At 40.6% G+C, this 26,868-nt stretch overlaps 1 protein-coding gene across 2 annotated transcripts; it reads left to right on the forward strand.

Annotated features, from left to right (window-relative positions):
- Positions 1–375: 375 nt before the first annotated feature.
- nectin1a (nectin cell adhesion molecule 1a) lies at positions 376–26,555 on the forward strand. 2 transcript variants are annotated; one of them, XM_082548376.1, is made up of 10 exons: positions 376–938; positions 12,280–12,392; positions 18,286–18,544; positions 19,878–19,995; positions 20,554–20,735; positions 20,837–20,954; positions 21,815–21,966; positions 22,163–22,283; positions 22,399–22,459; positions 25,829–26,555. In XM_082548376.1, exons 1-10 carry the CDS (start codon positions 881–883, stop codon positions 26,141–26,143), a joined length of 1,497 nt encoding a protein of 498 aa, XP_082404502.1. In that variant the 5' UTR covers positions 376–880; the 3' UTR covers positions 26,144–26,555. The 2 variants fall into 2 exon arrangements, with proteins under 2 accessions (XP_082404502.1, XP_082404501.1); XM_082548375.1 differs by having other exon boundaries at positions 377–938; positions 22,163–22,295.
- The last annotated feature ends 313 nt before the right edge of the window (positions 26,556–26,868 follow it).

The raw sequence follows: 26,868 nt of genomic DNA on the forward strand, positions 1-26,868 counted from the left end.
GGTTCTTTGCTAAGTTGCCTGTTATGTGTGGACACAACGCTGGTTCATCCCCTGAGTTAGGTGCTTTTGTATGGTTGAACGATTCATTGTACAGTACATGGACTGGATTAAAATGGGTGAAAAAGAAGAAAGACTTTAGAAGAAGTCTGCCTTCTTAAAATATAAATATATATTTATATACATACAGGAAAATATAAAGTAAAATAAAGAGACAGCACAAATCAGTTGGAACATTTTTTTCCTGCAAAACCTAGGCTCCATTATTATTAACTGATTGCTTAATTCAAAAGGTAGCATACAGTATAGACTACAAATGTAACTGTGGCTGTATCAATGTGTGCGGTTTCAGCTCACTGTTAAAGGAGGGTTGGCAGGGGTAAGTCCCCCCGGACCACAATTGCTGAAGCTCTGCTTCTGTCCGAGCGCTTAATTGCGTCAACTGAGAGTGCTCATTTAAAATAGGATGTACACACTAACAGTTTACGCTGCTCAGCCCTCACACAGTGGCAGATATCTGTCAGGCGGGACTGGGGGTAGGCTCTCTCGGAAATAATCTGCCCACGCGTTAAGCTGCTTTATCCCCGCCAAGCCTCGGTCGGACAGAGACGCCGCAGCTCCGCTCGCAGTCACAGCCTCAATTAGAAGAGGGGGGCAGAGAAAGGAAAAGTGACCAAAGGTGCGGAGCAAGTTTGAGAAATCGTTTTCTTTTTTCAGGATAACTGTGTGAATCAGAAGTGTGCGCTGCTGTTTGCTCGGATACATGACTGGACTCAGACAGACGCTCCTGAAGTCGAACCTACTGCTGTCTGGGAGGCAGGAGGCGTAAAACAAGTTAACAGAGGGAATTTAATAGCCACAGCCAGACGCTGGCAAGGGTGGCATGGGCATGGAAAAGGCTGGAGTGTGGATATTCCTGATAACAGCTTTTTTTAATCCAGGTGAGCTACTCTGCTTTTACAAAAGCCCGTTAATTAATGTTAATGTGAGCCCGGTTCTGCTCAACCAGGTGAAAGAAGTGCTGTGTGATCATGCGAATTTTGATGTCGATCCGCTACCTGTATTGCCGACACCAAAACCTATACTTTGAACCTGTAGAGGCAGCTGTAATTTAAGAGATGAATCAGTCAGTTTGCTCATTCTGAACACAATTTAATGACTACTAAATCACTGTGATTTTTACTTTCTACGATAATTAGTTAACAGCATAAAAGCACACATTTCAGGTTCATGTACATCACAGTCAACATAAAAGGGTTCATAAAGTACTGGACTGATCATGCTAATATCAATTCAGTACCAATACTAGCATTGGTTTCGATACTGCCGATTTTTGGATTGATCTGCCCAACTCGAGGTGAAAATCATGATTTCTCCGCTCTATGGCGATCCCAGTGAATGGGATGAAGTCAAAAAAACAAACTCATTTAATATAAACAGGTTAACCCAAAAGATAGAGAACTAACATGATTTTCAGAGCTTTATGATATTTATAAACCCTTTATAAAACAGAGAATTAACACATTTCTGTTGTTTTATTAATGCACTTTTATTTTGGGTTGCCAGGTTGTGGATGGTTATTACTTCTGCTAAATATTAGTGCATTTTTGTATGCGTATACACCAGGTGGATATATTAATACCCATTACCATTAATTCTAGCATCATAAAGAGTTTGCATGTTGCATTAAAGGCAGAAATAATCTAGACATATTTGTTGCACCCCGGATCTTTTTTTCCCCACTGTGATTGACACGTTCACAGCCTGAAACTCCACTCTCATCTGCCCGTTTAAGTCTTTTCATCTGTCAAACCACAATCAGCAGTGATCAACTCCACAGGAAGTTGTACACAATGTCAGCAGGTGCGCTGCTGCAATCACACTAAAAACACAGGTGCCAGCGGAGAAAGTGTGCCACATATAAATGTGTGTATGTGTTTGGATGAACGGAGTAACTCTTGCTTTACTGTAACAGGTGCAGCGGTGTAATCACACTAAGCTAGGGCCAAACATACAGCTGTCATAAGAGTTGTGGTCTTGTAATATTGAAGCAGAGGGTGGGTGGGACCGAGGTATATATATTGCGTAATGGCAAAAGCTATTGTGGCTGCATATGGACGCTGAGCTGCTGTGATTGCTTTTTTCGCTCGTTCAGTGATAAACCCCCCAACTCCTGTGTGAGCTGAGCAGTAGTTTGCCTGTGTGCATACATGTGTTATTAGTGAGTATGAGGCTGGTGCATGTGTGCAGGATTGTCATGCTGAAGGCCAGAGCTGTGGATTAGAGCAGGGAGCAGAAGGGTGTAACAAGTTGATTGCTGCCAAGTCCCAGCCGGCTGACTGTTGCTGCAGTGTATCTGTCTTTTCTCTGGGCTCATGCAGACTCAGAGCACCTCTGCAGGTCTGTCAGATGGTGTAGGGTGTCACCAGGCTGATGTGAGTGCTGTCGCCACACTGTCCCCCCCTTTTGGAATATAAAAGTTTGAAATCCGTGTCTGCGGACTGACACAAAAAAAGGCTGAGTGAGACCAACAAATAGACATCCTCATGAATTCTAGCATAATCCACTGTCCACAGCTGGAACACACAGACGCTACCCCACAAAAATAATCCATCACAAACACACAGCCCGTCTGTTCCCTCCAGTTTTTTTTCCTTTCTCTTCTGTGTACCCCTTTCTCATTAGAGTCTGCAAATATTACGGCTCCCCCCCCCCCCCCCCCCCCCCCCCCCCCGCCGTCCCCCATTGTCTCTCAAACATTTGCTCTTCCTTCACAGATATTTTCCTCATTTCTCAGCATCTACCTCCCCCTCTTGGCTCTGTGTTCTCCTTTCATGTCTCAAACACAGATGCAGCAGCCATCATAATCCTTCATGAACTGCCCGCTGAACACCGGCCAAGCGTACTCTCCACGTTCCTGCGCTGCCACAGGGATTACACACTCGCATAGACACAAACATGTGTGGGTGTGTATTACACGCGCACAAACACACGTGCACACAAATTCCAAACAAACACAATGAGAGCTTATAATCGATCTGGGGGGAAATTAAAGAGAAGTTGTTTTTTTCATTTCATATTAGACAGAAATGGGCTGGAGCTCACACAGTTTAGTAAATGGAGTAAATGGAGGTCTACAAGTCAGTTTGATGCTGTGCAACCTTTTTGTTGGTGCTGCTGTGTGAATTTACATATAGTGGCATATATCATATCATATATGTTACTGTCAGGCCACCTGTAGTATGCACAAGGCAGGCTTCGGTGTGAGTGTTGTGTGTTTTTGTGCATGAGCACTCTACCTTTTAAAGAGGGCCTCTTTAAAAGTCTCACTATATTAGTTTTTTAATATCTGATTGACTTAAAATTTTGAACTTTTTATAGTAAATTTTGGCATAAAAAATGGACTTAGTGTCAGTCAAACCCCCAAAAAGAGAGAGGGAAATAGTTTGGTTTTCCTCTTTTGCCAGTTTAATCAGTCAAATGATTTTACAATGTGAATATACAATAATAAAAAAGAGACACAAATAGAGTGTATAATCCCCGATCAATCACAGATTTGATGGCCTAAAGATTAAACTGCTAATCTGTCCTCTTCCTCTGTCACATCAGGTCAGTTTTTTTCTTCTGGGTAGCAAAACACTGCAGCTTACTGCAGAAATCTTTATTAACAGAACCACGGCAGGTGATGAGATCAGTCTGAGTTTTTTTTAAACTCTCAGACACATGTTTGTAGTTACTTTATCTCTTTGGTATTGAGTTTGATCTCTGTGAACCAGTCATTCACAGAGATAATTTCATGAGTTAACCATAAGTCAGAAAGTTGTTTAACTGCAATTTGAATGTTTAACTTGACCAAAATTGTAAAATAATTTACTGCTACCATAACTACAGATTTATGGCTACTGGTTGCTGCAGAGGTACTTTAAATTTAATGTATTGTCACATTAGGTCATTGTTTTTCATTGGTTTTGTGGTTTCAGACAGACTTTAGGAGTTGTTTTAATTAGAGTTTCAATAATTAGCAATCTCTTTAGGGCTGTATTTTACTGGTTGCTTACAAAAGGTTGGTGGGTCACTTCCAGCCGGAGACACAAATCCCCTTTGGGGTTGTGTCAGGAAGGGCATCCGGTTTAAACTGCTGTCAGATCAAACATGGGGAGCGACCTGTTTGGGCGACCCCTTGTGACAAGGGAACAACGGGGAAAAAAGGCAGCTCTAAAGAAAACAGAGATCAGCATTTTTACAGGAACTTAAAGTAATTACAGCAACAACTTGTACAATAATAAAACTCATGCTTGAACTGTTAATTAAGAGATTGATCGTGATAATACTCTTCCTTTCTTCCTTATTTTTTAAAAGCCTTCTACAACACCTGCAGGCACCTCTATTTTGAATTGTCACACATACAAGAAAATGTTCAAATTAGCCTCTCACGTAATGGCGCAGAAAGATGGGGATATCCACTCAGGATGCGAGGGAAAGGTCCAGCATGGTCTGGCTGCACGTTGCACATTCAAGTGTGAAACAATATTGGTATTGTTTTGTGCTTTTCCCATGCTCTTCTGTTGCCCATGCAGTGCTGTTTATGGAGTATTGCCATGTGGAGCTGTGAGGTCATTTCCCATACTCTAAACAATGGAAGAATGTGAATGGACGCAATAGGAAAGAGGAACGTGGGAGAGATGTAGGGCAAATGAGTTATGAGTGTGGTGTGTGTGTGTGTGTGTGTGTGTGTGTGTGTGTGTGTGTGTGTGTCAAGTTGGTCTATCGGTTCTTACCTTAAGCCCATAATGAGCTCAGCTGCTCAGCTCAGTAGGGGGGGCTATCAATGGGAGGTGTGTGTGTTAAAAAAAAATCCCACATAAGTGAAAGTGGGTCACGCCATGGATGAAGTTACAATTACACTTTTCAGTGTTACTCGCCGTGTTGTCTCATATTAACCAGATCTGATTAACAGTGAAAGAAAATTGCCCGGTTAAGTGAACTGCAAGAGCAAATCTTAAGCGGTGGGATAAGCAGCAGGTTAAAACTCACTGCTCGACATCTTTGGGGTTAGAAGCAGGAATAATAGGTACATTAAGCAGATCTGTGGGGTCAGGAACCTTTTCTCTAAAAGGAGTCATTTTCATGCATGGAGCTGCAAACTATATGTCGGTTCGACCCAGTATTTTGAGTTTCTTATGTTTTGGTTTATTTTTGCATTATGGATTAGTTCTTATTCTCTGGTGATACTGTTTTGATTATAATTATATTCTGATTCTTTAGTTATCCGATGATGATGATGTTGATGATGACGATGATGATTATTTCTGGTTTAGGTTTTGTTATCTTGCCCTCATGTTTGGTTTAGGTTGCCTGTGCTTAGTCTTCTCTGCCCGTATGTCCCTCTGTCTGTCCATGACATCATTATGCCTGTTTACGAGTCTGTGTCTCTGTCTGTCGTGTGCTTCCTGTTTTATTTTGTAGGTCTGTGTCCTATGTCAGTGCGTTCAGCTTTGTGCTCTCCCTGTCTCGTCAGTGTAATCAGCGTCAGCCGTGTCTCCCAGCTGTTTCCTCTTCGCTTCGTTCACCTCTTGTATTTAGTGTCTGTCTTCCCCTACTCGGTGTCGCGTTGTTAACGTCTGTTCACCCTCGCTTCCTCTGTGTGTTCCGTTTGCCAGCCAGCCAGCCAGCCAGCCAGCCAGCCTGCCTGCCTACCTACCTACCTACCTACCTGCCTGCCTGCCTGCCTGCCTGCCTAGTTATTCTGTTCTTCCAGTTTAGTTAGTGTTTTTCTGTTCTGCTTCTTACCAGCAATAAAGCTGTGTTTTGAGTTACTTCCGCCTCAGTGAGTCCTGCATTTTGGGTCCTCTCTTCCTGCCTGCCTACACACAGACATGACACAGGCTTTTTCATGGCACCACCACCAGTGTATATGCCACAGGTAAACCTACCAGTATGCACAACCTCTTTAATCAAAATTATATTTTTAATGCTAAAATAGAATTACTGGGTAAAACTTTATAATAGTGTCACACCATTAAGTGCTATTAAGGTATTAGCAAGTGCTTTATTCATAATTCGGCTTTCTTAAAAGTCAAGTTTGTGACAGATTTCTAAAATATTTGTTTGTTTTTTTGACAGTTGGTCTAATGAATGTGTTAAGCAGTGTATAGTTAAGGCAAAGACTCCTTGTTATCTTTGGCATGAATAATTTCTTGTCACAGCTACTCGAAATGTGTTTCCGCTGCCACATTCGTTTCCAGTCCTAAATGTATTTAGCATACCTTAGCATAATGACTGGAAACAGGGTGCAAGAGTTTTCCTGGCTTATATAGCTGGCTTCCCAGCCCCTCTGTTTATGTACAGTATATATAGTTATGGTACAGTATATTTCCTGAACTGTCTGGCTCACATAAATGTCACCACACATTTCATTCTTCATGATTTTGCAGGCTTTTTCAAAGTTTTAAGTGTGAGTTTAAAGCGCTAACATATGATTGAGCACACCAAAAGATAAATGCTGTGGCATTAGTGAGTCACTTTAGGATCCTTTTAAATGCCATTTACATATTTGTTTATAATTCTTTAGCCATTAGTGGCATTTTTTTTGCGACAAGCTGTTATTTGTTACTTTTAAAAAGCTTTGACTTGAAGTTGAAGACAAATGCTCCATTGTTACCTTTCTGAGGTGCTATATCATAGAATTACATGAAGTAAATGTACTCCATAACCTGTACTTATTCTTGTCGTGCTGTCAGGCCACAAAAAAAATTAAATAAAAATTAAGGGCTGTCGTAGACACATTCTTAATATTGTCATGATCAAATTCTTGTCAACAGTAAATCAAAGAAACAGCAGTTCTAATAATGATTTTTTTTCATTTACCTAAAAACTGGACAGCCAGTGTTGTATCATAGTGATACAGATATTTCATTCTGCAAACACACAGCTTCTTTATTTCTGATGTTCATCTTCCACCAGCTGTGTTTCAATATGTTGATTACCTTGATTCAATATGTTTTCGGGGAAATAGCTTGCATTCACTGGCAACACTTTTGTTAAAATTGAATAGGAGGTGATGGCTGAAATATTACATATTACCATATTTAGTACAAGAATCATGCTTCAGGTTAATAATTATATATATATATATATATATATATATATATATATATATATATATATATATATATATATAAAAAGTGAGACTCCAGTTACTGTAAAACCATCCAGATAACTCTTGTCTTGACTAAATGGTTAGTTTAGAGCAGACTCTGAAAATAACTATGCATTACTTCAACCAAAGCAGGTTATAAAGATGAGCTGTCTATATGTACAGTAGTAAATGGGTCATAAATTATGTAATGCAAACGCACTTTAATATCCTGAATGCTGTAATCTGACATTGCTGGCCTTCCCCCCTCCTACAGACCCCCCACAAAAGCACACAATGCATTAATGAAAATGACCTTGCAAAGCGCAGTGAACCCCAGCATTAATACAAAACTTGCTAATATCATAAAACACACAGCTGTGTTTGACCATGGAAAGATTTTGTTCATATTGTGCAGTTGGGTCCTCCTAAGAGATCTGTCCAAGCTCTTGAGTGCATGTTTGCATGCAAATGCACAAAAGCCTATTAAATTCTGTGCGGATGTATATGATGAGACCAAACAAATCTATTCAAGTACTGAGTTTATACACTTTTTCATAATTGGTTTCTGTAACGTGACAGGAAAATGACAACAGCCTTTTCTCTGTAAATCTGTGTGATTTTGTGTCCCACAAATCAGTGTTCACAATCAAAATTCAGTCTGGCAAGGGCTGAAATTGAACATTTGAATGAGGTACTGATTAAATAGCTAAGAGAGGACGGTGAAATTAGACAGCAAATTACCTTTGCTTTATCAACTGTCTTAGTTCCTGATCGCACTGATTCAGCAAGGTGCTGGAAGATGGCTACACTGAGGTCATAAAGGGATGACATGGTCAGCAACATTACTCAAGCAGGCTGGGGTGTTTAAATGACTCATGTGGTGCTCATTTATGCAAAATTTTTGATGCTAATATCCAGATGTTGCAGATGAGATTGGGATTCATGAGACCAGACAACGTTTTTGTTCTATTATCCAAGTTTTGGTGAGCACACAAGAATTATGGCCTCATTTTCCTGTTCTTAGCTGTTAGGAGTGGCATCCCATGTGGTCTAAAGCTGCTGTAGCCCATCTGCATCAAGGCTTGATGTGCATTCAGGGGTGCTCTTCTGCATACTTTAGTTGTAACAAGTGCTTATTTGAGTTACTGTTGCCTGGTGAGCTCATCACTGGACCCACTTCAGTTTGCCTACCAACCTGACATTGGAGTGGATGATGCCATCATCCACCTCCTACATCGTTCCCTCGCTCACCTGGAGACTGCTGGGAGCACTGTGATTTTGGACTACCTCACCGACCGACCACAGTATGTGAGGACTCAGGGCTGTGTGTCGGACAGGGTCATCTGCAGTACGGGGGCCCCACAGGGAACGGTTCTGGCTCCGTTCCTCTTCACCATCTACACTGCAGATTTCTCCCACAACTCCACCCAGTGCTTCCTGCAGAAGTTCTCTGATGACTCTGCAATAGTCGGCCTCATCATTGATGGGGACGACAAGGAGTACAGAGGACTGACTCAGGACTTTGTGGACTGGTGCCAGCTGAACTACCTCCAGATCAATGCCAGTAAAACCAAGGAGCTGGTGGTAGACTTCCGCAGGCACAAGCATCCTCCACTGCAACCACTGAACATCCAAGGTATGGACATTGAGGCTGTGGACAGCTACAGGTACCTTGGTGTTCATCTGAACAACAAACTGGACTGCACTCATAACTCAGACGCCCTCTACAGGAAAGGGCAGAGCAGGCTGTACCTGCTGCGGAGACTCAGGTCGTTTGGAGTAGAGGGCCCACTCCTGAAGACCTTCTATGACTCTGTGGTGGCCTCAGCCATCTTCTATGGTGTGGTCTGCTGGGGCGGCAGCATCTCTGCTGGGGATAGGAAGAAACTGAACAGGCTGATCCGAAGGGCCAGCTCTGTTCTAGGATGCCCTCTGGACCCAGTGGAGGTGGTGAGTGACAGGAGAATGGCGGCTAAGCTGTCATCCCTGTTGGACGACATCTCCCACCCCATGCAGCAGACTCTGACAGCACTGAGCAGCTACTTCAGTGGGAGACTGTGGCACCCACGGTGTGGGACGGAGAGATTTCGCAGGTCTTTCCTCCCCACTGCTGTCAGACTCCACAACAAAGACTTTTTCAGCTGATCAAACCCTCACACGTGCAATAAGACTGCTATATGTGCAATTCTTGTACAATTCTTCTTCTGACGAAGTTGTACTTTTGTATTTTCTTACTCAGTTGTATATAGCATTTGTATTTCTATTTTATTCTATTGTATATATTATTCTATTCTATTCTATTTTATTCTATTGTATATAGTATTTTATTGCATTCCAGTGTTTTCTAATTTCTGCTACATAACTTTGCACTTTTGCTGTAACAAAACAAATTTCCCACCTGTGGGACTAATAAAGGTCATCTTATCTTATCTTTCTATCACCTCAAGTTAGTCTGGCTACTCTCCTGACCCATCTGACCTCTGACATCAACAACGCCTTTTCCCACTAGATATTTTCTTTTTTCTAGACCATTCTCTATAATCCTTAGAGATGGTGGCGTGGGAAAATCCCAATATATTTTTGAAATACTTAGACCAATCAAATTTCATTCCCATTCTGATGCTCGATTTGAACTTCGGGTGGTCTTAATCATACGTCAGTGTATTTAACTGCTGCAATTTCATTGGCTGTTAGATATTTGAGTTAACAAGCAGTACATAATAAAGTGACTTTTGTGTGCCACTAGGTGACAGTTGTTGTGAATTAGCATTAAATAAATAGAACAGAATTATTGAATTATTGCCCTTAATGTTACCATTTGATTTGCCAGAAACCAGATGTAGTAGAGATGCTACTATCTATTCTTTAATTACAAATTCTCCCCTTTGTATTGCATAATCATCTGTTAGACGAACAGGTGTGCCTAACAAAATCCAGTGAGTGCCTGTGGGATTGTAGCTGCTCAGTTTGTCTCCTTCGTTGTATTTTCTTGTTCATGATGCTCCAAATGTTTTCACTGGATGACAGTGAGCCAACAAACAACCATGTTCCTCCATACCATCGCGTTTGCTGGCTTTTGAACTGTGAGCCGTTAAAGAGTCTGTGCAGTGATTTCCATTGCAGACTCTGGTGATCTCTGGATTTTCTGAGTCCTTTGATGATTTTATGCACAGTAAAATGAAATTCCCAAACCAGCTCTGATGTTATGTTGAGAAATGCTATTCATCAGTCGTTGAAGCATTTGGTCGCGAACTCTTACCCAGAGTGGTAGAAACGCCTCCCCATCTTTACTTCAGAAAGACTCAGCTTCGCTCAGCTCTGATATTTTTTAGTCTTGTTACACACTTTATCATGCAACAGACTGGCGACCTGTCCAGGGTGTACCCTGTCTCTTGCCCTACGACAGCTGGGATAGGCTCCAGCGCCCCCAGCATCCCTGAAAAGGATAAGTGGAAGCGAATAGATGGATAATGTAACAGCCTATGAAAAAACAAACAAACTGTGAGGTTTATACCAGCAACTTTTTCCATATCCCATTTTTTTAAAAATCAGTCCTTAGTATGTGCTTTTCAAAACCCAACAAATTCAGTTGCAGCATTTTAATACATATGAAGATATGTCCAACAAATTATAGGGGTTAAAAGTTTTGCAAATCAGTTTTCTGGTTATCTTGGTCTTAGGCCTTAAATCTGAGCCCTTGCAATTTTGCTTTGCTGGAGATTTTCAGTGCTAAGTGAGTGATTTCCCATGATGCTTAAAGTTCAGAGAGTGGTAAAACTATTTGAAAAGATTCTTAACAGTCCTGATTGAGGCAATTTAGTTTTGAACAATGCTCTGGAGTTCACTTTATGTTGGTAATGAACTGTGTCTACATCAGCAAGATCTCTGGAATTAAATTAGAGATACAGCTGTGTGTTGTTAGCACAGCAATGATAAAGCATGTAACAAGACAGTGCAGTCCAGGAGTAGTAATGCAGCAAATATCACCGGAGCACTATTCGAGCCCTCGGGAGAACCACAAAGCTGTATTCAGTCCTATCAGTTAGTATCTTTATCATAAACCCACTCTACTTCCTAATTCACAGCCACCTCTTTAATCATAAACAGACAGTTGAAATTAAACCTCAGTTCTACTACTTCAATAGATCCAAATGCACACACTCTGAGACTGGCAAGAATAGAACAAACAGAAAGTAAGCTTTTAATAAAACAATGATAGGAACTTACAAGCAAATACGAAAGTTATTAGATCCTATTCTGCGCTGCTCCCTTATTCAAAAGCTGGTAAATATGCAGCTGATAGCGCTGCATATTTATTTTGGATTTTTACACTGCACGCCTATTTTTGCATGCCTGGGGATGTTTCACTTATTAGGTGAATTTGTAAATGGTTATTCTTAAGGAGTCACCAAGCTAAGCTGATAATACGTCCAAAGTAAATAAGGAAACCAAAACTAACTAGACTAAGATAACCAAAGGCAGGGAACTGATGAAGATAGATTTTATTTAAAGTTCTAATTATTTTTCTAATGATACTACTCAAAGTGCTTTAGACTACAAGTCCATAACCATATATTCATACAGTACTGTATACACTCCAAGAACTGATTTATTAATTAATTAATTTTCTATGGTAAAAAGTAAACTAAAGCATCTAATGGGCTCTATTCATAACATGAAAATAATGGCCTGCAGAATGAAATATGGCACCTCGTGATCTTGTTTGTTTTCTTCTTCTTTTAATTATTTCAAACACGGAAACCCCTCCATGTGCAAATTATGTCTACGGTGTCTAATGTACAATGATGGTTTGGTTAGTTAGTAAGTTCCACTAACTAACTTGTACTTGTGTATGTGGTGGGTGTGGCTCTGTGTTGGATTTGTTGAAGGAGATCAGTAAGTCAGTGGGAAAAGTAACAAATCACGCTTATTTTTATCTCTCTCTAATCCACAACCTTCGACCTCAGCTGACCCGTTACGCTGCTGAAATCACCTCTCACAGCTCAGCTCACTTTATGAGCTCAGCATATTTTCTGAGTGTGAACAACTTAAAGCACACCAGTCTAACGCTGTCAGCGTGTATGTTTGTGTGTTTGTTCATGGGAGTGTTTGTGTGTCTTTAACCTCTTCTGCTTCTCCTCTAGGAATAAATGGACAGACTGTGGAAATGGATGATGGGAAGTCAGGGTATGTTGGCTCAAGGGTGGATCTGCTGTGCCGGTTCATTAACAGCTCTCCGCCTGTCAAAATCTCCCAGGTATTAATTGCTCACCTAAATGAATGTACTATGCCAAGTGTATATGGTCGAAAACGTACTAAATCACAAAAACACAGTATATCTGGTCCAGGGGGTGCCTCATTTGTCACCCTCCCATCAAGGATGGCAGATGGCTGCCTCTACTTGGGCCTGGTTCTACTGCAGGTTTCTTCCGGTGAAAAGCTACTTTTTCCTTCCAGCTGTCACTAAATGCTTACTCAGTGTTGATCGTCTGGTTGTTAGCGTTTTCCTTCTATTATTGGAGGGTGTTTACCTTCCAAATAGAGCACCTTTAAATGACTATTAAATGACTATTATTGGCAGTCTTCAAAATTGAATTAAAGACTTTGACAGGTGGGATTGGCTCCAGTCCCCCCTGTGACACTAAAAATGGATCGATAAATGGATGGATGGATATAACAGACAAATAATAATTATCACTGAGATGACAAAACCACAACTATATTCGCAAAACTAAGGCTAAAAGTAGAGTTAGCAGAGGTATAATAAACTCTTAAAATAAGGTTTTTAGAAACAGCCTCTTAAACATTTTAGTAAATGGGACACAAATCCAGTAAAACCTGGAGTAATTCGCCTTTGCATGCAAGCGTGGTGGATATAATAATAATAGTAAACCTCGATCTATTTTCTAAACCGGTTATCCAACCAGGGTCATGAGAGGCTGGAGTCTATTCCAGCTGACATTAAGCAAGCACCAAAGTAACACCCTCGTCAGCCACTTACTCTCACATCCTCACCTATAGCTAATTTAAACTCACCAGTACAAGTATTTATTACGACACAGAACAGGTTCTTACATGGATTTCTCAGTGGTGGTTTTCACAAATAGTAGAAATGCACTAACATTTAACAATAAGATAAGATGTCAGTTTTGTAAACTGCTTTTTATCCTTACAACATTGTCTCTGTAGTAAGAAGTCAATCTAAATCTGTATTTGAAATCTGTATTTGGTTGAATAAAACAAATAAATAAACACTGCTAAATGCAGTCTGTTCCATAGGTATTTGGAAAGTGGTGGAGTTTTCACAACTTTCCGTCTCTTCTCCATCATAGTTATATTTAAATGAATAAGTCAAGATGCATTTGAGGTACAGTTAAGAATTACAGACATTTTTTTAACCCCACGTTCAAAGTTAACTGAGCAAACTGTCATAATTACGCTCATGGATTTTTGTAATCAAGGCAGCACGGTGGCACGGTGGTTAGCACTGTTGCCGCACAGCAAGAAGGTCCTGAGTTCAATTCCACCATCAGGCCGGGGTCTTTCTGTGTAGAGTTTGCATGTTCTCCCCGTGTTTGCGCGGCTTCCTCCCACCGTCCAAAGACATGCAGCTTGTGGGGATAGGTTAATTGGATAATCCAAATTGCCACTAGGTGGGAGTGTGAATGGTTGTCTGTCCCTATGTGTTAGCCCTGCGACAGACTGGCGACCTGTCCAGGATGTACCCCGCCTTTTGCCCTATGACAGCTGGGATAGGCTCCAGTGCCCCCCGTGACCCTGAAAAGGATAAGCGGATGGATGGATGGATTTTTGTAATCACGTGAAGGTAAATCATTTGCAGCCCATGACTGAAACCAAATGCTGATTTTCTTCCTCTGAGATGCTTTATCAGGTTGCTGCTTGTTTATGTGTATTTCTAAATTCAGTTTTATTGCTAGTAAGTGACAGACATGCTTAGTGGAGCGTATCTTGGTTAAAAACAATATATCTTTTCTCCCATATGGAAAAGATATATATAAATCTTATAAAGTTTTTATCTGTCTTGTATGAAACTTGTATGAAAAGCATACAAGAGTGAAAACACATATAAGATCCCTTGAAAAATTATATAATGAAACTTGTATGTTTTGTATACTTACTAAAAAATATATGAAAGTAATGAGAAAGTGGCCACTTTCATGAGTAAATCATGTAAGCCTTAAATGATTTATATATGATTTACTCATGAAAGTGGCCACTTTCATGAGTAAATCATGTAAGCCTTAAATGATTTATATATGATTTACTCATGAAAGTGGCCACTTTCATGAGCAAATCATATATGTTTTTACTATTTCTTTTCCATATGGGCTAATTGGCTCAGTCATTTTGGGGTCATTATCTTTTTGCACTGCATTTGATTAAATCAGAAAGTGTCATTTCGAAATTCATCCTGCTACTTCTGCCAGCAGTCACATTATAAATAAACACCAGTGAAGCTGTCCGTTTGGCAGCCATACCTGCCCACAACCTCACACACTGACCTAGCAGGTGTGTGAGAATCTCGTGTGCTTCGGATAATGAGCTCTTTCTTTCCTTCTCCCTGCTTTTCTTTTCCCATTATTCTGGTTAAAGCCAGTCTTAGTTTAATCTGTCCAATGAGCGTTGCAGACATCCTGAAAGGTGACTCTAGTTCATAGAGTTTGACTGTAATAAGCATACCACCTTGAGATTGTTCTTGACTTTGTAATAAACAGGAAAACAACTCTACAGTCATCCAGGTCACTTGTGTTCCTGTTTGGTGTTACTGAATTGGCCAGTGTCTTTCAAATAGCTAATTTTAGACACTTCTTAAGTTTCTCTCCTGTCTTTTGTCTTTCCTGCCTAATTTCACCCCATTAGCGTCTCTTTGGACCTCATATTGAGAGCATATTGAAATTAACTTCAGACCTTTAGTCTCCTGAATTTATTAGTACTTCTTAGTAGGGCTGGGAGTTGTTTAAAAATATCGATATATTTTTATACGAGATAAGATGTGACAATATCCTTTATATCGATATAGTCTATGTTACGTTATAATTATAGTTGTGGAGCCACAAGTTTGCCTCTCTTTCGTCAACTTTTGTCTTTACGCAACGTTACTCGGCCTCGCCTCTCCTTCACTGAACACAACTCCCCCTCCTTCCCCATCGCTTCACCTGCAGGCAGCGACAAAATGGACACGGCAAATCTCCGTTAACGAATTACTGCGCATCGCTCCGTGCGTGGGGCTGGACGGCGTCAACGTGTTAACGAGCTAACCACGCTAACGCCATGAAGCCCACAGGGGCTGCACGGCCTAAAATCCTTTCATTCTCTTTAAAAGTTGACAGTGCGCCTTTTGTATGAATTCTGGTTGTGCTTGATGACCGCGAACCGATTTTATGTGGTACACAGTGCTCAGCAATCTGTCAAAAAATGTTTTAGTACGACTTTGGTAAGCTACGGAGCTGCACCGCTTGATGGATTGTCGGAGCATTATGGCTACCGAGGAGCCTCGCGTAGTAATACGAACTAGTGATGTGCGGATCGATCCTGAAATATCGATTCCTCCGATACCAGTTTTAGAATCGATTCTCACATTAAAATATCGATATTTTAGTAATTTAGGGTAAATTTGTAGTTTACCATTAACATGAACACAGTGGAAAGTAACTATATCATTCAGATTGTCTACATTCGAAGGAACTACTTCCTCTTCCACCTTTCATAGTCATGTGCAAAATACGGGTGCATAAATGTCTGCAGCCCCTTGGCGTGCGCACTCACAACAATGGCTGAGCGTAATTGGAGTCATGTGCGGACTATTTTACCTCCACAAACAGCTGAGCTGGTTTGCGATACATGTGGCAAAAAAGTGAGGTGTTGTGGCAACACCACTAACCTTGTCAAACACCTCAGAGTAAATCATATCACAGAATATGACAAGCGTATGTTGAGGCGAACTGAAGAGGAGGAGAGGGACAGGTGCTGCTAGGGCGAGACAGACGTCTCTCATGGAGTCCTTTAGTGCTGCAGGCAGGCAAGGTGTTCAAATAGCGCATAACTTCAGTTTTTTTATTTCTATATGATTAACTCTGCATTATTAAGTGATAAGAACAAGTAATCTGTTGTCCTTTAATCATTATGACACTTAAATTTGAGATACAGTAAATAAAATAAGTTTTTGTACAAAGTATCGGTATCGGATCAGTATCGTCGATACCACCCTGAATTCTACTTCGTATCGGATCGGAAAGGAAATCAGTGGTATCGCACATCACTAATACGTACTCTGCTTCAACGTAATATTACCGTATTGTGTGTGTATAAGGACCATAAATGGCACCTGTTAAGAGACATGCTTACGAAGCGGATTTCAAACTCCAGGCTGTCAGTCATGCAGTAGAAGTTGGGAACAGAGCAGCTGTGAAATCTGTCTCTTTGTTATTATGCTCAGCGTCTTTTAGTTTATATTTTGACTGCACAATTGTGAGCTCTTTGTTATACACAAAACCAACATAGTTTTCTTTTATTTATGGAGCCTTATTATTTAATAAATGCTCACAATTTATTTTTGAGTAATTCTTTTCATGCACATCTATGCTGTATGTTAATAAAAGTGCCCGTGTGACATCTGGGACACAGCTTTGACTAAGAACTCTCTTTTTGTTCTTACTTTATGGCTTTAAAAAAATATCAAGATATGAATTTTGGGTCATATCGCCCAGCCCTACTTCTTACCGCTAAGTTGTTCAGTGGGTGTTGTTCCTGGAAAAATGGGGCACTATGTAAAATGGGTTTAGTTAACAGTTAATGTAATGTTATTGAATATTTTGATCACATCCTGATTATTTGGATCCAGATTATTAACTGGATTTTGGACCTCCTAACAGACTGACCACGTGGTGAGGATGGGGAGCAGAGTCTCCTCTGAGCTAACAATCAGCACAGGATCACCACAGGGCTGTTGTCTCAGCACTAAACTCTTCACAACACTGTCATCATCAAGTACGCTAATGGCATCACCATCCTCGGGCTCATAAAAGGTGGGGGATGAGTCTGCATATAGGGACTTGGTTAAAAACAATGTCTACAGAGAGGAGAATAACCTCCTCCTCCTTAACATAAAAAAAACATCAAATAATTGCAGACTTCAGAAAACACCCCCCGCTTCTATAGCCATCAATAGGACTGAGGTAATGAGAGCCGACAGCCACAAGTTCTTTGGTTTTCATGTGACATTGACTATGACTGTAAACATCACAGCAACAGTGAAAAAGCTCCAGCAGCAGCAGCAGCTTTATTTCATCATGCTGCTCAGGAAGGCAGAAGTGAGCATTCATGCCCTCACTCAAGCTTACAGAGAACTGATGGACAGCATCCTGACTCCTGGCATTACTGTCTGGTACAGAAACACCACCCAGGCCGAGAGGAAGGCTCTCCAGAGAGTCATAAAGACTGCAGAGGGATTATAAGGCTTCATCTTCCATCAATGAAACAAACCACTGTAAGATAAGAGCACTTCATATCATCAGAGACATCACCATCCTTAATAACAATAAAAAAACAATCAGCACACAGCCTGAGACGCAGCACAGCAGACACAGCACACTTCCACTACAGCTTCGCTCCTGCCACAATCAGAATGATGGCAAGAAACAAAATAAGGACTGACTAAAATACACACAAGTGTAATAAACATTTCCATAGCATGCAATATGTTTTCATACTATAGTTATTTAAGTGTTTATAGTAATTTACAGTGACTTGCTGTTCCTTAAACTTGGAATAACTTGAAATATTGCCCCTTAATTGATCTTTGTTTTATTTAGCTTTGACTCTAATCGCTGCTCAATGTCTCTAGTATGTGGCAAATAAAGATTTTTTAATCTATCTTTTCTGATTTGATTTAATTTTAAATACGTTATGATGTACAGGGATACAATTACAAAACTTGTGCCACTGTCTAAAAAATGATGGGCCTGACCCAAGTGGGATAAACTCATTTCCTACAATAGGAATGTTGCCTCAAATCATATTTGTTGTGTGACATCTGTGGCTCATCTAAGATCTTTCAAACTTGAGCAGTATGATGTTCTCCGTCATGTCAGGCATCTTTTCTCCATCGTGAATCATCCTTCTTTCTTTAGGTAACATGGCAGAAACTGGTGAACGGCACAAAGCAGAACGTGGCAATAGCAAATCCATCCCTGGGTGTGTCTGTGGCCCCGCCCTACAGGGACCGCGTTACCTTCAAGAACGCAGCGGTGAGGCGACGAACTCCCACTCTTGAAGACACCACCATCACTTTCTCTTCACTTCGCCTCTCTGATGAGGCCACCTACATCTGCGAATACACCACCTTCCCCGCAGGAAACCGAGAGAACACAGTGAACCTGACTGTCTACGGTAAGGCAGACCTTTGATGGATGATCTGTCGGTGTAGCACAGGTGGATTGCCATCCTCCATCCTTGACAGGAGATGCTGGACGTAAAATTGTTAGAGTTATGATAAGCATAAAAGGTTCAGGACTTTAGAAACTGTAGACTCATGAACAAAAACTTGTAACGTGAGGTCCATATTCAAATGCATCTACTCCTCATATTTCTCTAATTTTAACAGACAACATCAATCGCTGTCATCATTTATCTGCCAGCAGGAAAACCAATATGAATGTCAGAGATGATGTGTTTGGTTATTTGAATATTTAGAGTGCCAGTGTATTGCTCTCTTAAAAATATCAACAGTCCCACCGTCCTTTAAGCTGCTTATTACAGAGTTTTTTGATTATCTGAACACTCACAGTCAGACATGCCAGGACATTTGAAGACATCATATTCAAATCAAGAAACAACCCAACTATTTCATAATTTTGTTTGGCCTAAATAAAATTAAAAAAAAGTATCATCAGTGCACCGTTTAAAAAAAAAAAATCCTGTTTTACTAGGCGGTTCTTTATTCATCTGTAACAAGTTTAGTTTTTTTCAAGGTCGAGAATGCACTGTCGCACTCATTTCTTCATTCATATAACAGAAGTTTTCTTGATTGATTTTGTTACTTTCCTAAATATACAGTGTAAACCAGCTTTCAGGTGACTGCTGTCGATACGCTATATGAACGAAAGCTTTCGCTTAATCGTTAAATTCAGGTGTTTTCATCCATACACTTAGCCTCTGCAAACATTTGTGAAAGAATCGGTTGTTCTTAAGGTGTTAAGGAAACACAGCAACTCTGGAAAAAAAGAGCCAGACCACGTAAAGCAGGGGTGTCGAACTCCAGGCCTCGAGGGCCGGTGTCCTGCAGGTTTTAGATCTCACCCTGGGTCAACACACCTGAATCAAATGATTACTTCATTCATTAGCAGGCATCTGGAGAACTTCAAGACATGTTGAGGAGGTCATTTAGCCATTTGAATCAGCTGTGTTGGATCAAGGACACATCTAAAACCTGCAGGACACCGGCCCTCGAGGCCTGGAGTTTGACACCTGTGACGTAAAGAATCACAAGTCGCTGAGTATTGAGCTCCATAGTGCATAAAAGTTGCTGACTCAGTAACTCCAGAGCTCCAAACCTCCTCTTACATTGACATCAGCACAAAAACTGTGTGCTGGGAGCTTCATGGCTCCTGTACATGTAACGTGTGGCCCGGTACTTTTGTCTATACAGTTTATATAAGGTCAAAGCCATAGTTTTACTTATCAGCACTTTCATCAAACATTGTGTTGTATTACATTTTCACAGTTCGCCCAACAACTCAGATGAGTCTGTCCACACCAACACTGGTGGCTCGTTCATCCAACCTAAAAACTCCAGTGGCTACCTGCGTCTCTTCCAATGGAAAGCCACCCGGTACAATCAGGTGTGTGGGAATTCACTTTTCCTTTTCACAGCGTGCTGTCCTCTGATTAAGGTTTGCCTTTGTCATCTTCAGATAATGGTAAATGGCCTGTATTTATATAGCGCTTTACTAGTCCCTAAGGACCCCAAAGCGCTTTACATATCCAGTCATCCACCCATTCACACACACATTCGCACACTGGTGATGGCAAGCTACATTGTAGCCACAGCCACCCTGGGGCGCACTGACAGAGGCGAGGCTGCCGGACACTGGCGCCACCGGGCCCTCTGACCACCACCAGTAGGCAACGGGTGAAGTGTCTTGCCCAAGGACACAACGACCGAGACTGTCCAAGCCGGGGCTCAAACCGGCAACCTTCCGATTGCAAGGCGAACTCCCAACTCTTGAGCCACGATCGCCCCAGATAATGAGAGTGTTACTGCTAAATCTGTCTCATCTCCATGCTTTCCTCTTTTTAAAAACTTCTACTTTTTGTCCACTAAAATAAACATTTAGGTTACATTTACTGCATACACATGTATTTGTGCATCTCCATTAAGTCCTCACTGATGTGAGCAGGTGGGAGACCAGGGTACCTGGAGAAGTGACCACCCGAGAGTACAGGAACTCAGACGGGACATTCACGGTTCAGAGCGACTACATTTTGGTGCCCAGCAAAGAAACGCACAAAGAGACACTCACCTGCGTCACCACCTACAACGAGGAAGTCTACACTGACAGCGTCACCCTCGATATTCAGTGTAGGCCTCTTTTAAACCTAACAACCACATGACAGTACAGGCACTGAGAGCTTTTGTTGTGATAGTATTGCCAGCTAAATGTTTGTGCATGTGTGCGACAGATGAGCCAGATGTTTTAGTGGATGGGTTTGATGGAAACTGGTACCTGAACCGAGACAATGTTCAGCTGAGCTGCATAGCTGATGCCAACCCGGCCGTCTCTCTGTATCAGTGGAGAGTGTGAGTATAGCTCTAACATTTATTTTCTTACTTTCAGCACTCATGCAGCAGAGAGCAGATCATTTTCACTGGCTTCACCAGCGTGGTGTCTGAGTGTGATTCCAGCTTCTGCTTATGCATTATATTAAACTGCCATTTGACTGATTAATAGTCACAAACACCATGTAAACTCTTTATACTATTGACCAAATTACAATAGTGTCAATTTAATTCAGTTTAGCTCATTTTTATGCCATCTTGGGTGTAATGGCCGACCTAACAGCTCATTCAAGAGCTATATTTTTAGTTGTCACAGAAACCCTGTCCCACAGCGATGTAAGCAGGCTTTTATATAAAGAACCAGTTCAAATAATATAGACTGAATGTAACTTTTAAACTCTTGCGAGCCCTGAAGTGAGGTTCCCTCTTGGTTTTATTTCTTTCCCTTTTAGCTTCCTACGATAAAAGCATTCTTTCTTCCTTTTCTGGGGAGAGTTTACGTAGTGGTCTCTGTTGTCCTACTAGTCACCGTTTTAGCTCCAGATAGCTCCAGGAGAAACCTGTTTTGATTCAACAAGTCTTCATTTTCCTGGGAGATTTCATATCCAGTGGCAAATAGTGGTAGTGAGGCTTATAAGAACAGAAGGTGTTTTTATAATTTAGCTTCCACATAGGGAGATCAGAATCCGCTTCATAATTAAAAAGTTAAAGCCTAACAGCTGCTGCTGAGTGTCTAAGAAACATTGTGATATCTGGTCGTACTTTATCAGTTACACAGGAGTCTATTATTCCTAACGGCTTTATATATTTTTGTAGCTTCTGTTTTGTGGTGTACTCCTGGGTTTGTAAACTTTGATTTCACACCACTGTGTACTGTTCAGGATTAATGGCACCATCCCGAGCAATGCTGAGATCCGAGACAACGTCCTTACCTTTAAAGGGCCGGTCACATATGACCTGCAGGGAATCTACGTGTGCGATGCAACGAACAGCATCGGGACAAGATCGGGCTCCGTGGAGGTCAGCGTTTTAGGTAAGATTACATGAATTTGTCTGAAATTCAACATTACTACTTCTGATATTGTTAATGCTTTACTATTAATAATAGTAATATATAACACTCCTTCAGAAACAAGGTTTTGCTTACTGCTTTACACTCAAATTTTCCGTGCTGCACAGTTTTTGGAGCTTTTCCTTAAAAGTGTGTTGTTGGGTTTTTTTTTCTGCAGAAAAACCTTTACCGCAGATCGCAACGAGTGATGTCATCAGCGTAATCGCCTTATTATTGGCTGCTGGAGTGCTCCTGGGCATTACTATCACAGTCCTGGTGCTTAAAATAAGAAGTAGAAAGTACGACGCCTCGTACGTAAACAGCTCTCCATCTTTTTGCTTCACACGTGCCTGTTTTTTACGACACGGTTTAAAACCTTTAATACATCACTTATTTTGTTTTCTGCTTGATCAGTGACTCTCCATCCAGAAAATTGTCCCAGCCAATAAGAAAAAGGCCAGCAGATGATGTCCAGGTAACGTTTGCACTGAGTGGAATTTAGATAGCACATATTTAAAAAGTTTGTAAAATGTCCACAGGGATTTGGCTAATCCACTAATAAAATAGAAATAAAAATAAAATTGTTCCGGGCCACTACTGAGAGGACAGAAACTTCAGTGAGGACTTTTATGTCGTAAAGTATGTACCTATAGTTCAGGATTTGTACTAGCTTAGATACAATTACCCCTTATTTCTTCATGTTTTCCTTCCAAGAAGACAGACTTGTTTTTTTAAGTAAGTAAGTAAGTAAGTAAGTAAGTAAGTAAACTTTATTTATTAAGCGCTTTTCACAGACAGACAATCACAAAGCGCTGTACACAAATATTAAAATAAACAATAAATTCAATAGACATTATATACAATGTAAAAGATCAAATGTAAAAAATGTAAAAAATATAAAATATGTAGATCAACAAAAGGCTTGTTTGAACAGAAGAGTTTTTAACTGTTTTTTAAAAGAATCCACAGAGTCAAGCAAACGTAATTGTAGTGGTAAACTGTTCCACAGCCAGTGGGCTTGAGCAAGTTTTCCAGGTTCATAAAGGCCTTTTAAAGCTTTTCTTTGCTGCTTTTTCCACTGTTCATGACCATTTTTAGAGGAATTATTTGTTTGTTTGTTAAACCACTTAACACCGACTGAGTCATTCAAGCTTAAAAAAAGTCACTTAACTCAAGGGATAAACCAGTGTTGAGTGTACACACTGGTTCAAAAGAAAGAACCAATTTTAAATTGTACTGTTAGACACTTTATTACCAGCAGCCCCCCCTCAATTTAGTTATTTGAATGTCAACCTTAACACAGTTTGACAGGCATAAAATAGTAATTTGGCATCTAGATGATCCCCAAATAGGTTTTAGGCAAAAACTTTGATTGGTGTGCAGTATGTTCTCAGGAAATTTCAAGTAACTGGACAAGTGGAAGACAACAGAAGACCTGAAAACTATTTACAGCAGATAAACAGTATCTGACGCCGCTTTCTTAAGAAACAGGAAGAAAAATCCAGCAAAAACATGACACAGGAGCTGGGAGATGCATCTGGCCCCTCTCTTGAATAGTTTTCTGTTCACTGACGCCTCATCAGGATTGGTCTCAGTGGAAGTGTGGATGTTAAGAAGCTATTCTTAATGAAGGGAAACAGGGAGAAAAGGGTGGCGGTATGCCTCATTACACAAGAACTGGCCTGAAAATCAGTGTCAAATTTAAAAATGTCATTAGATATCAGGTCAGGATAGAGGTACAGTGACTGTCTTCAGCCATCTGTAAAACATTGTGGAGGTTCTGTCACGGTTCAAAGCTGCATTTCAGCCAGTGGTGAACATAGATTATAGTAGATAGAAAAACATGAACATAGCAAATGACCACAAACACACTTCCAATTCTATCAAAAGCATACCTGGATAGAAAAACACAGCGGAGCACTATCAGTCATGGATTGTCCTCCCCAGACCCTGGACATCAGCATTAGCCGCGTGGGGTCATCCTGACAGAGAACGGAGGAAAAGCCAGCCGACATCCAAAGAAGAGCTTTGAGTACCCTTCAAGAAGCTTAAAGAATTATTCCTGAAGACTAATTAAGGAAATTACAATAAAGTTTGACTGAGAGTGTTCAGGCTATGTTGAAGAGTAAAGGCAGTCATACTAAATACTGACTGTAACTCTTATTAGAATTGTACAAACTCTGTTTTTGCCTTATATGCCTTATTTATGTATTTCCATGTAAGTTTGTACCTGTTTCCCATCTTCCTTCACTGAAAAAAAGACCATGTTGGATTTACTTAATTCAATAAATGGTAAATGGTAAATGGCCTGTATTTATATAGCGCTTTACTAGTCCCTAAGGACCCCAAAGCGCTTTACATATCCAGTCATCCACCCATTCACGCACACATTCACACACTGGTGATGGCAAGCTACATTGTAGCCACAGCCACCCTGGGGCGCACTGACAGAGGCGAGGCTGCCGGACACTGGCGCCACCGGGCCCTCTGACCAATAGTGGACATTGGTGGCACACAGTTGTTTTGCTTTGGCAGAAACTTAAACAACTTAGTTAAATCAACATAACTTATTCATATTCAATAAACCTGTGCATTTTGTGTTGATTAAACAGGATTGAAACATGTGTAGATGAAGTAAGTTGAACTCCTGGAATATTTTAATCGTTCACAATTTTGTCATTTTATTCCAAAACTATTCAATAGCTTTTACCCCAGTACTATGTGGTCACTTAAATACTACATGTTATCTTCATATTATATAATGTTCAACAAAGTCTAGAGTCTGGTTAACATAAACATTAAATGGATTTAATGTGTGTTAGCCCTGCGACAGACTGGCGACCTGTCCAGGGTGTACCCTGCCTCTCGCCCTATGACAGCTGGGATAGGCTCCAGCGCCCCCCGCGACCCTGAAAAGGATAAGCGGAAGCGAATGGATGGATGGATGGATGGATGGATGGATGGATGGATGGATTTACAGCAATTACCTTCCTCCTATCTTTATACAAGTTGGAGGGGTGGCTGGGGCATAACCCTGAAGTGATAGATTAAGAGGCAGGGTACACCTTGGACAGCTCACCAGTCTATCAAGTAGAGACAAACAACCATTCATGGGCAATTTGGAATTAACCTAACTCTAATAATTGCATGATTTTTAACTGTGGGAGGAAACCAGAATACCCAGAGAGAACCCAGTGCAAACTAGCCAGATTGCAGATTTGAACCCAGGACCTTCTTGCTGTGAGACAACAAAATTGACAAAAGTTTGAAATCTCATGTGATCTTGTGAATTTCATAAGTCCAGCAACTAGCCACTCTTACTAGATTGTATCATGTCATCTCAACAAGAACAAATTAAGGTGTTGAATTTCATACAAATCCTACATGATTTAATTACGTTCACCATAGAAACATGAAATTATTTTGTTCAAATTACAAGTTAGACTTTTGTAAATGTAACAATCACCCAGCCTTCAGCGGCTGCTCGACTTGACTGAGATGGATGCCTTCCTCAAACCACGATCCAAAGCCGTCGAGATGAAATCACATGCAGTGTCGCGAGATTTAACATTGCTATATTATTGACTTACTTACTCACTCGAACATGATATGAACAATTTAATATACCATCTCTGCATATAATGCAGTTTCTACACTATACTGTATCTACACTTCACTTTAAAGCATCAGGCAATTGTGTTGAATACACGCAAGATGCTTACATAAATCCAAGAGATGGGCAATCCCTTTTTTTCAGTGTAGTGAAATTTAACCCCCCCCCCACAGATGATTCACGACTCACAATACTGTGGATCTTTAATAAACACGCCTCCTTTCTTCACAGCATTCAGCACGGTTTTACGAAGAGCTTCCAAGCACAGCTGACTATGTGAGCTACAGACTGGCCTGTAACAAAGAGGATTACCCAGAGCCCTACTCCCCTCCAATCAACCCTCCTCTTACATTTCTTCCCCAGCACCCCTACCACTCTACTCCTCCAAACCCTGCAACGACCATCAGCAGCACCGCCGCATCAGGAAACACCTTCTCTCCTCCTTCACACACCACTGCCATCTTTAAATACCCCTCTGTACCAGGTCTGTCCTCTCCTCCCCCAGGAGTAGCAGCGTACACTTTTCCCAAAGAGCAGTATGTCTGAAACGACATCAGCGAAACGACACGAATGAAAAAAAACAAAAAAAACCCCAAACATATTTAACCTGACTGGACTATGGGGCAGTGTCTCTGCACCACTGAGGATAAGGACAATAAAGGTTTGGCTATTGGACTTTGAATTAAGGCCAGTTTGGAAACATTTTCTCTCTTTGTCCTGATTTATTGTGCTCTACTTGTTCAATGAAAAAAGGAAGGCTGTGACCCTTAAAGGTGAATTGAATTTCTTTTGAAAAATGTCTATTTCATGGTTGTATTAGATTTTGATTATATCAAACTGAATGGATGGGGTTATCTCTTGATGTGGTTGATTACTTACTTTATCCTCTATAGCATCATTTTGTAAAAAAAAAAAAAAAAGAAAAAAAAAGGAAAAAAATAAAGAAAAGAAAAGTAAATGGAAACAAAAAGAAAAAAGAAAATACAGTTTCCTACTTGATATTTGATTCCCATTGTCGTCATCCTGTGGAACAACAGATATTACCTTTTGATTTTACCTCTTGGTTTAATGTAATACTACTGCTGTGCTTGTATTTTGTATAATCTACCTTTTTTTCTATGTAAAGAAAAATGTTTTTATTTACTGAGGAGATTATGTGATGATTTGTAAAGTTGATGTTTTTATTTGTGGTATCTGTGGGTTTTAGCATTCATTGACACTGGTTGTTATTTTGTTAAATAAAAATGATCACATAAATGTGCTTCAACATT

The sequence above is a fragment of the Aulonocara stuartgranti genome (genome assembly GCF_965226115.1).
Source record: "Aulonocara stuartgranti genome assembly, chromosome: 10".
NCBI classification, from domain to species: domain Eukaryota; kingdom Metazoa; phylum Chordata; class Actinopteri; order Cichliformes; family Cichlidae; genus Aulonocara; species Aulonocara stuartgranti.

Bases quoted from the DNA above. Each gene is read 5' to 3' on its own strand.
- nectin1a (XM_082548375.1), top strand. From the start codon at position 881: ATGGGCATGGAAAAGGCTGGAGTGTGGATATTCCTGATAACAGCTTTT. The intron at 19,996-20,553 runs GTGTGTGGGAAT...TGATGTGAGCAG, and splicing joins AAGCCACCCGGTACAATCAG to GTGGGAGACCAGGGTACCTG. The intron at 21,967-22,162 runs GTAAGATTACAT...TTTTTTCTGCAG, and splicing joins CGTGGAGGTCAGCGTTTTAG to AAAAACCTTTACCGCAGATC.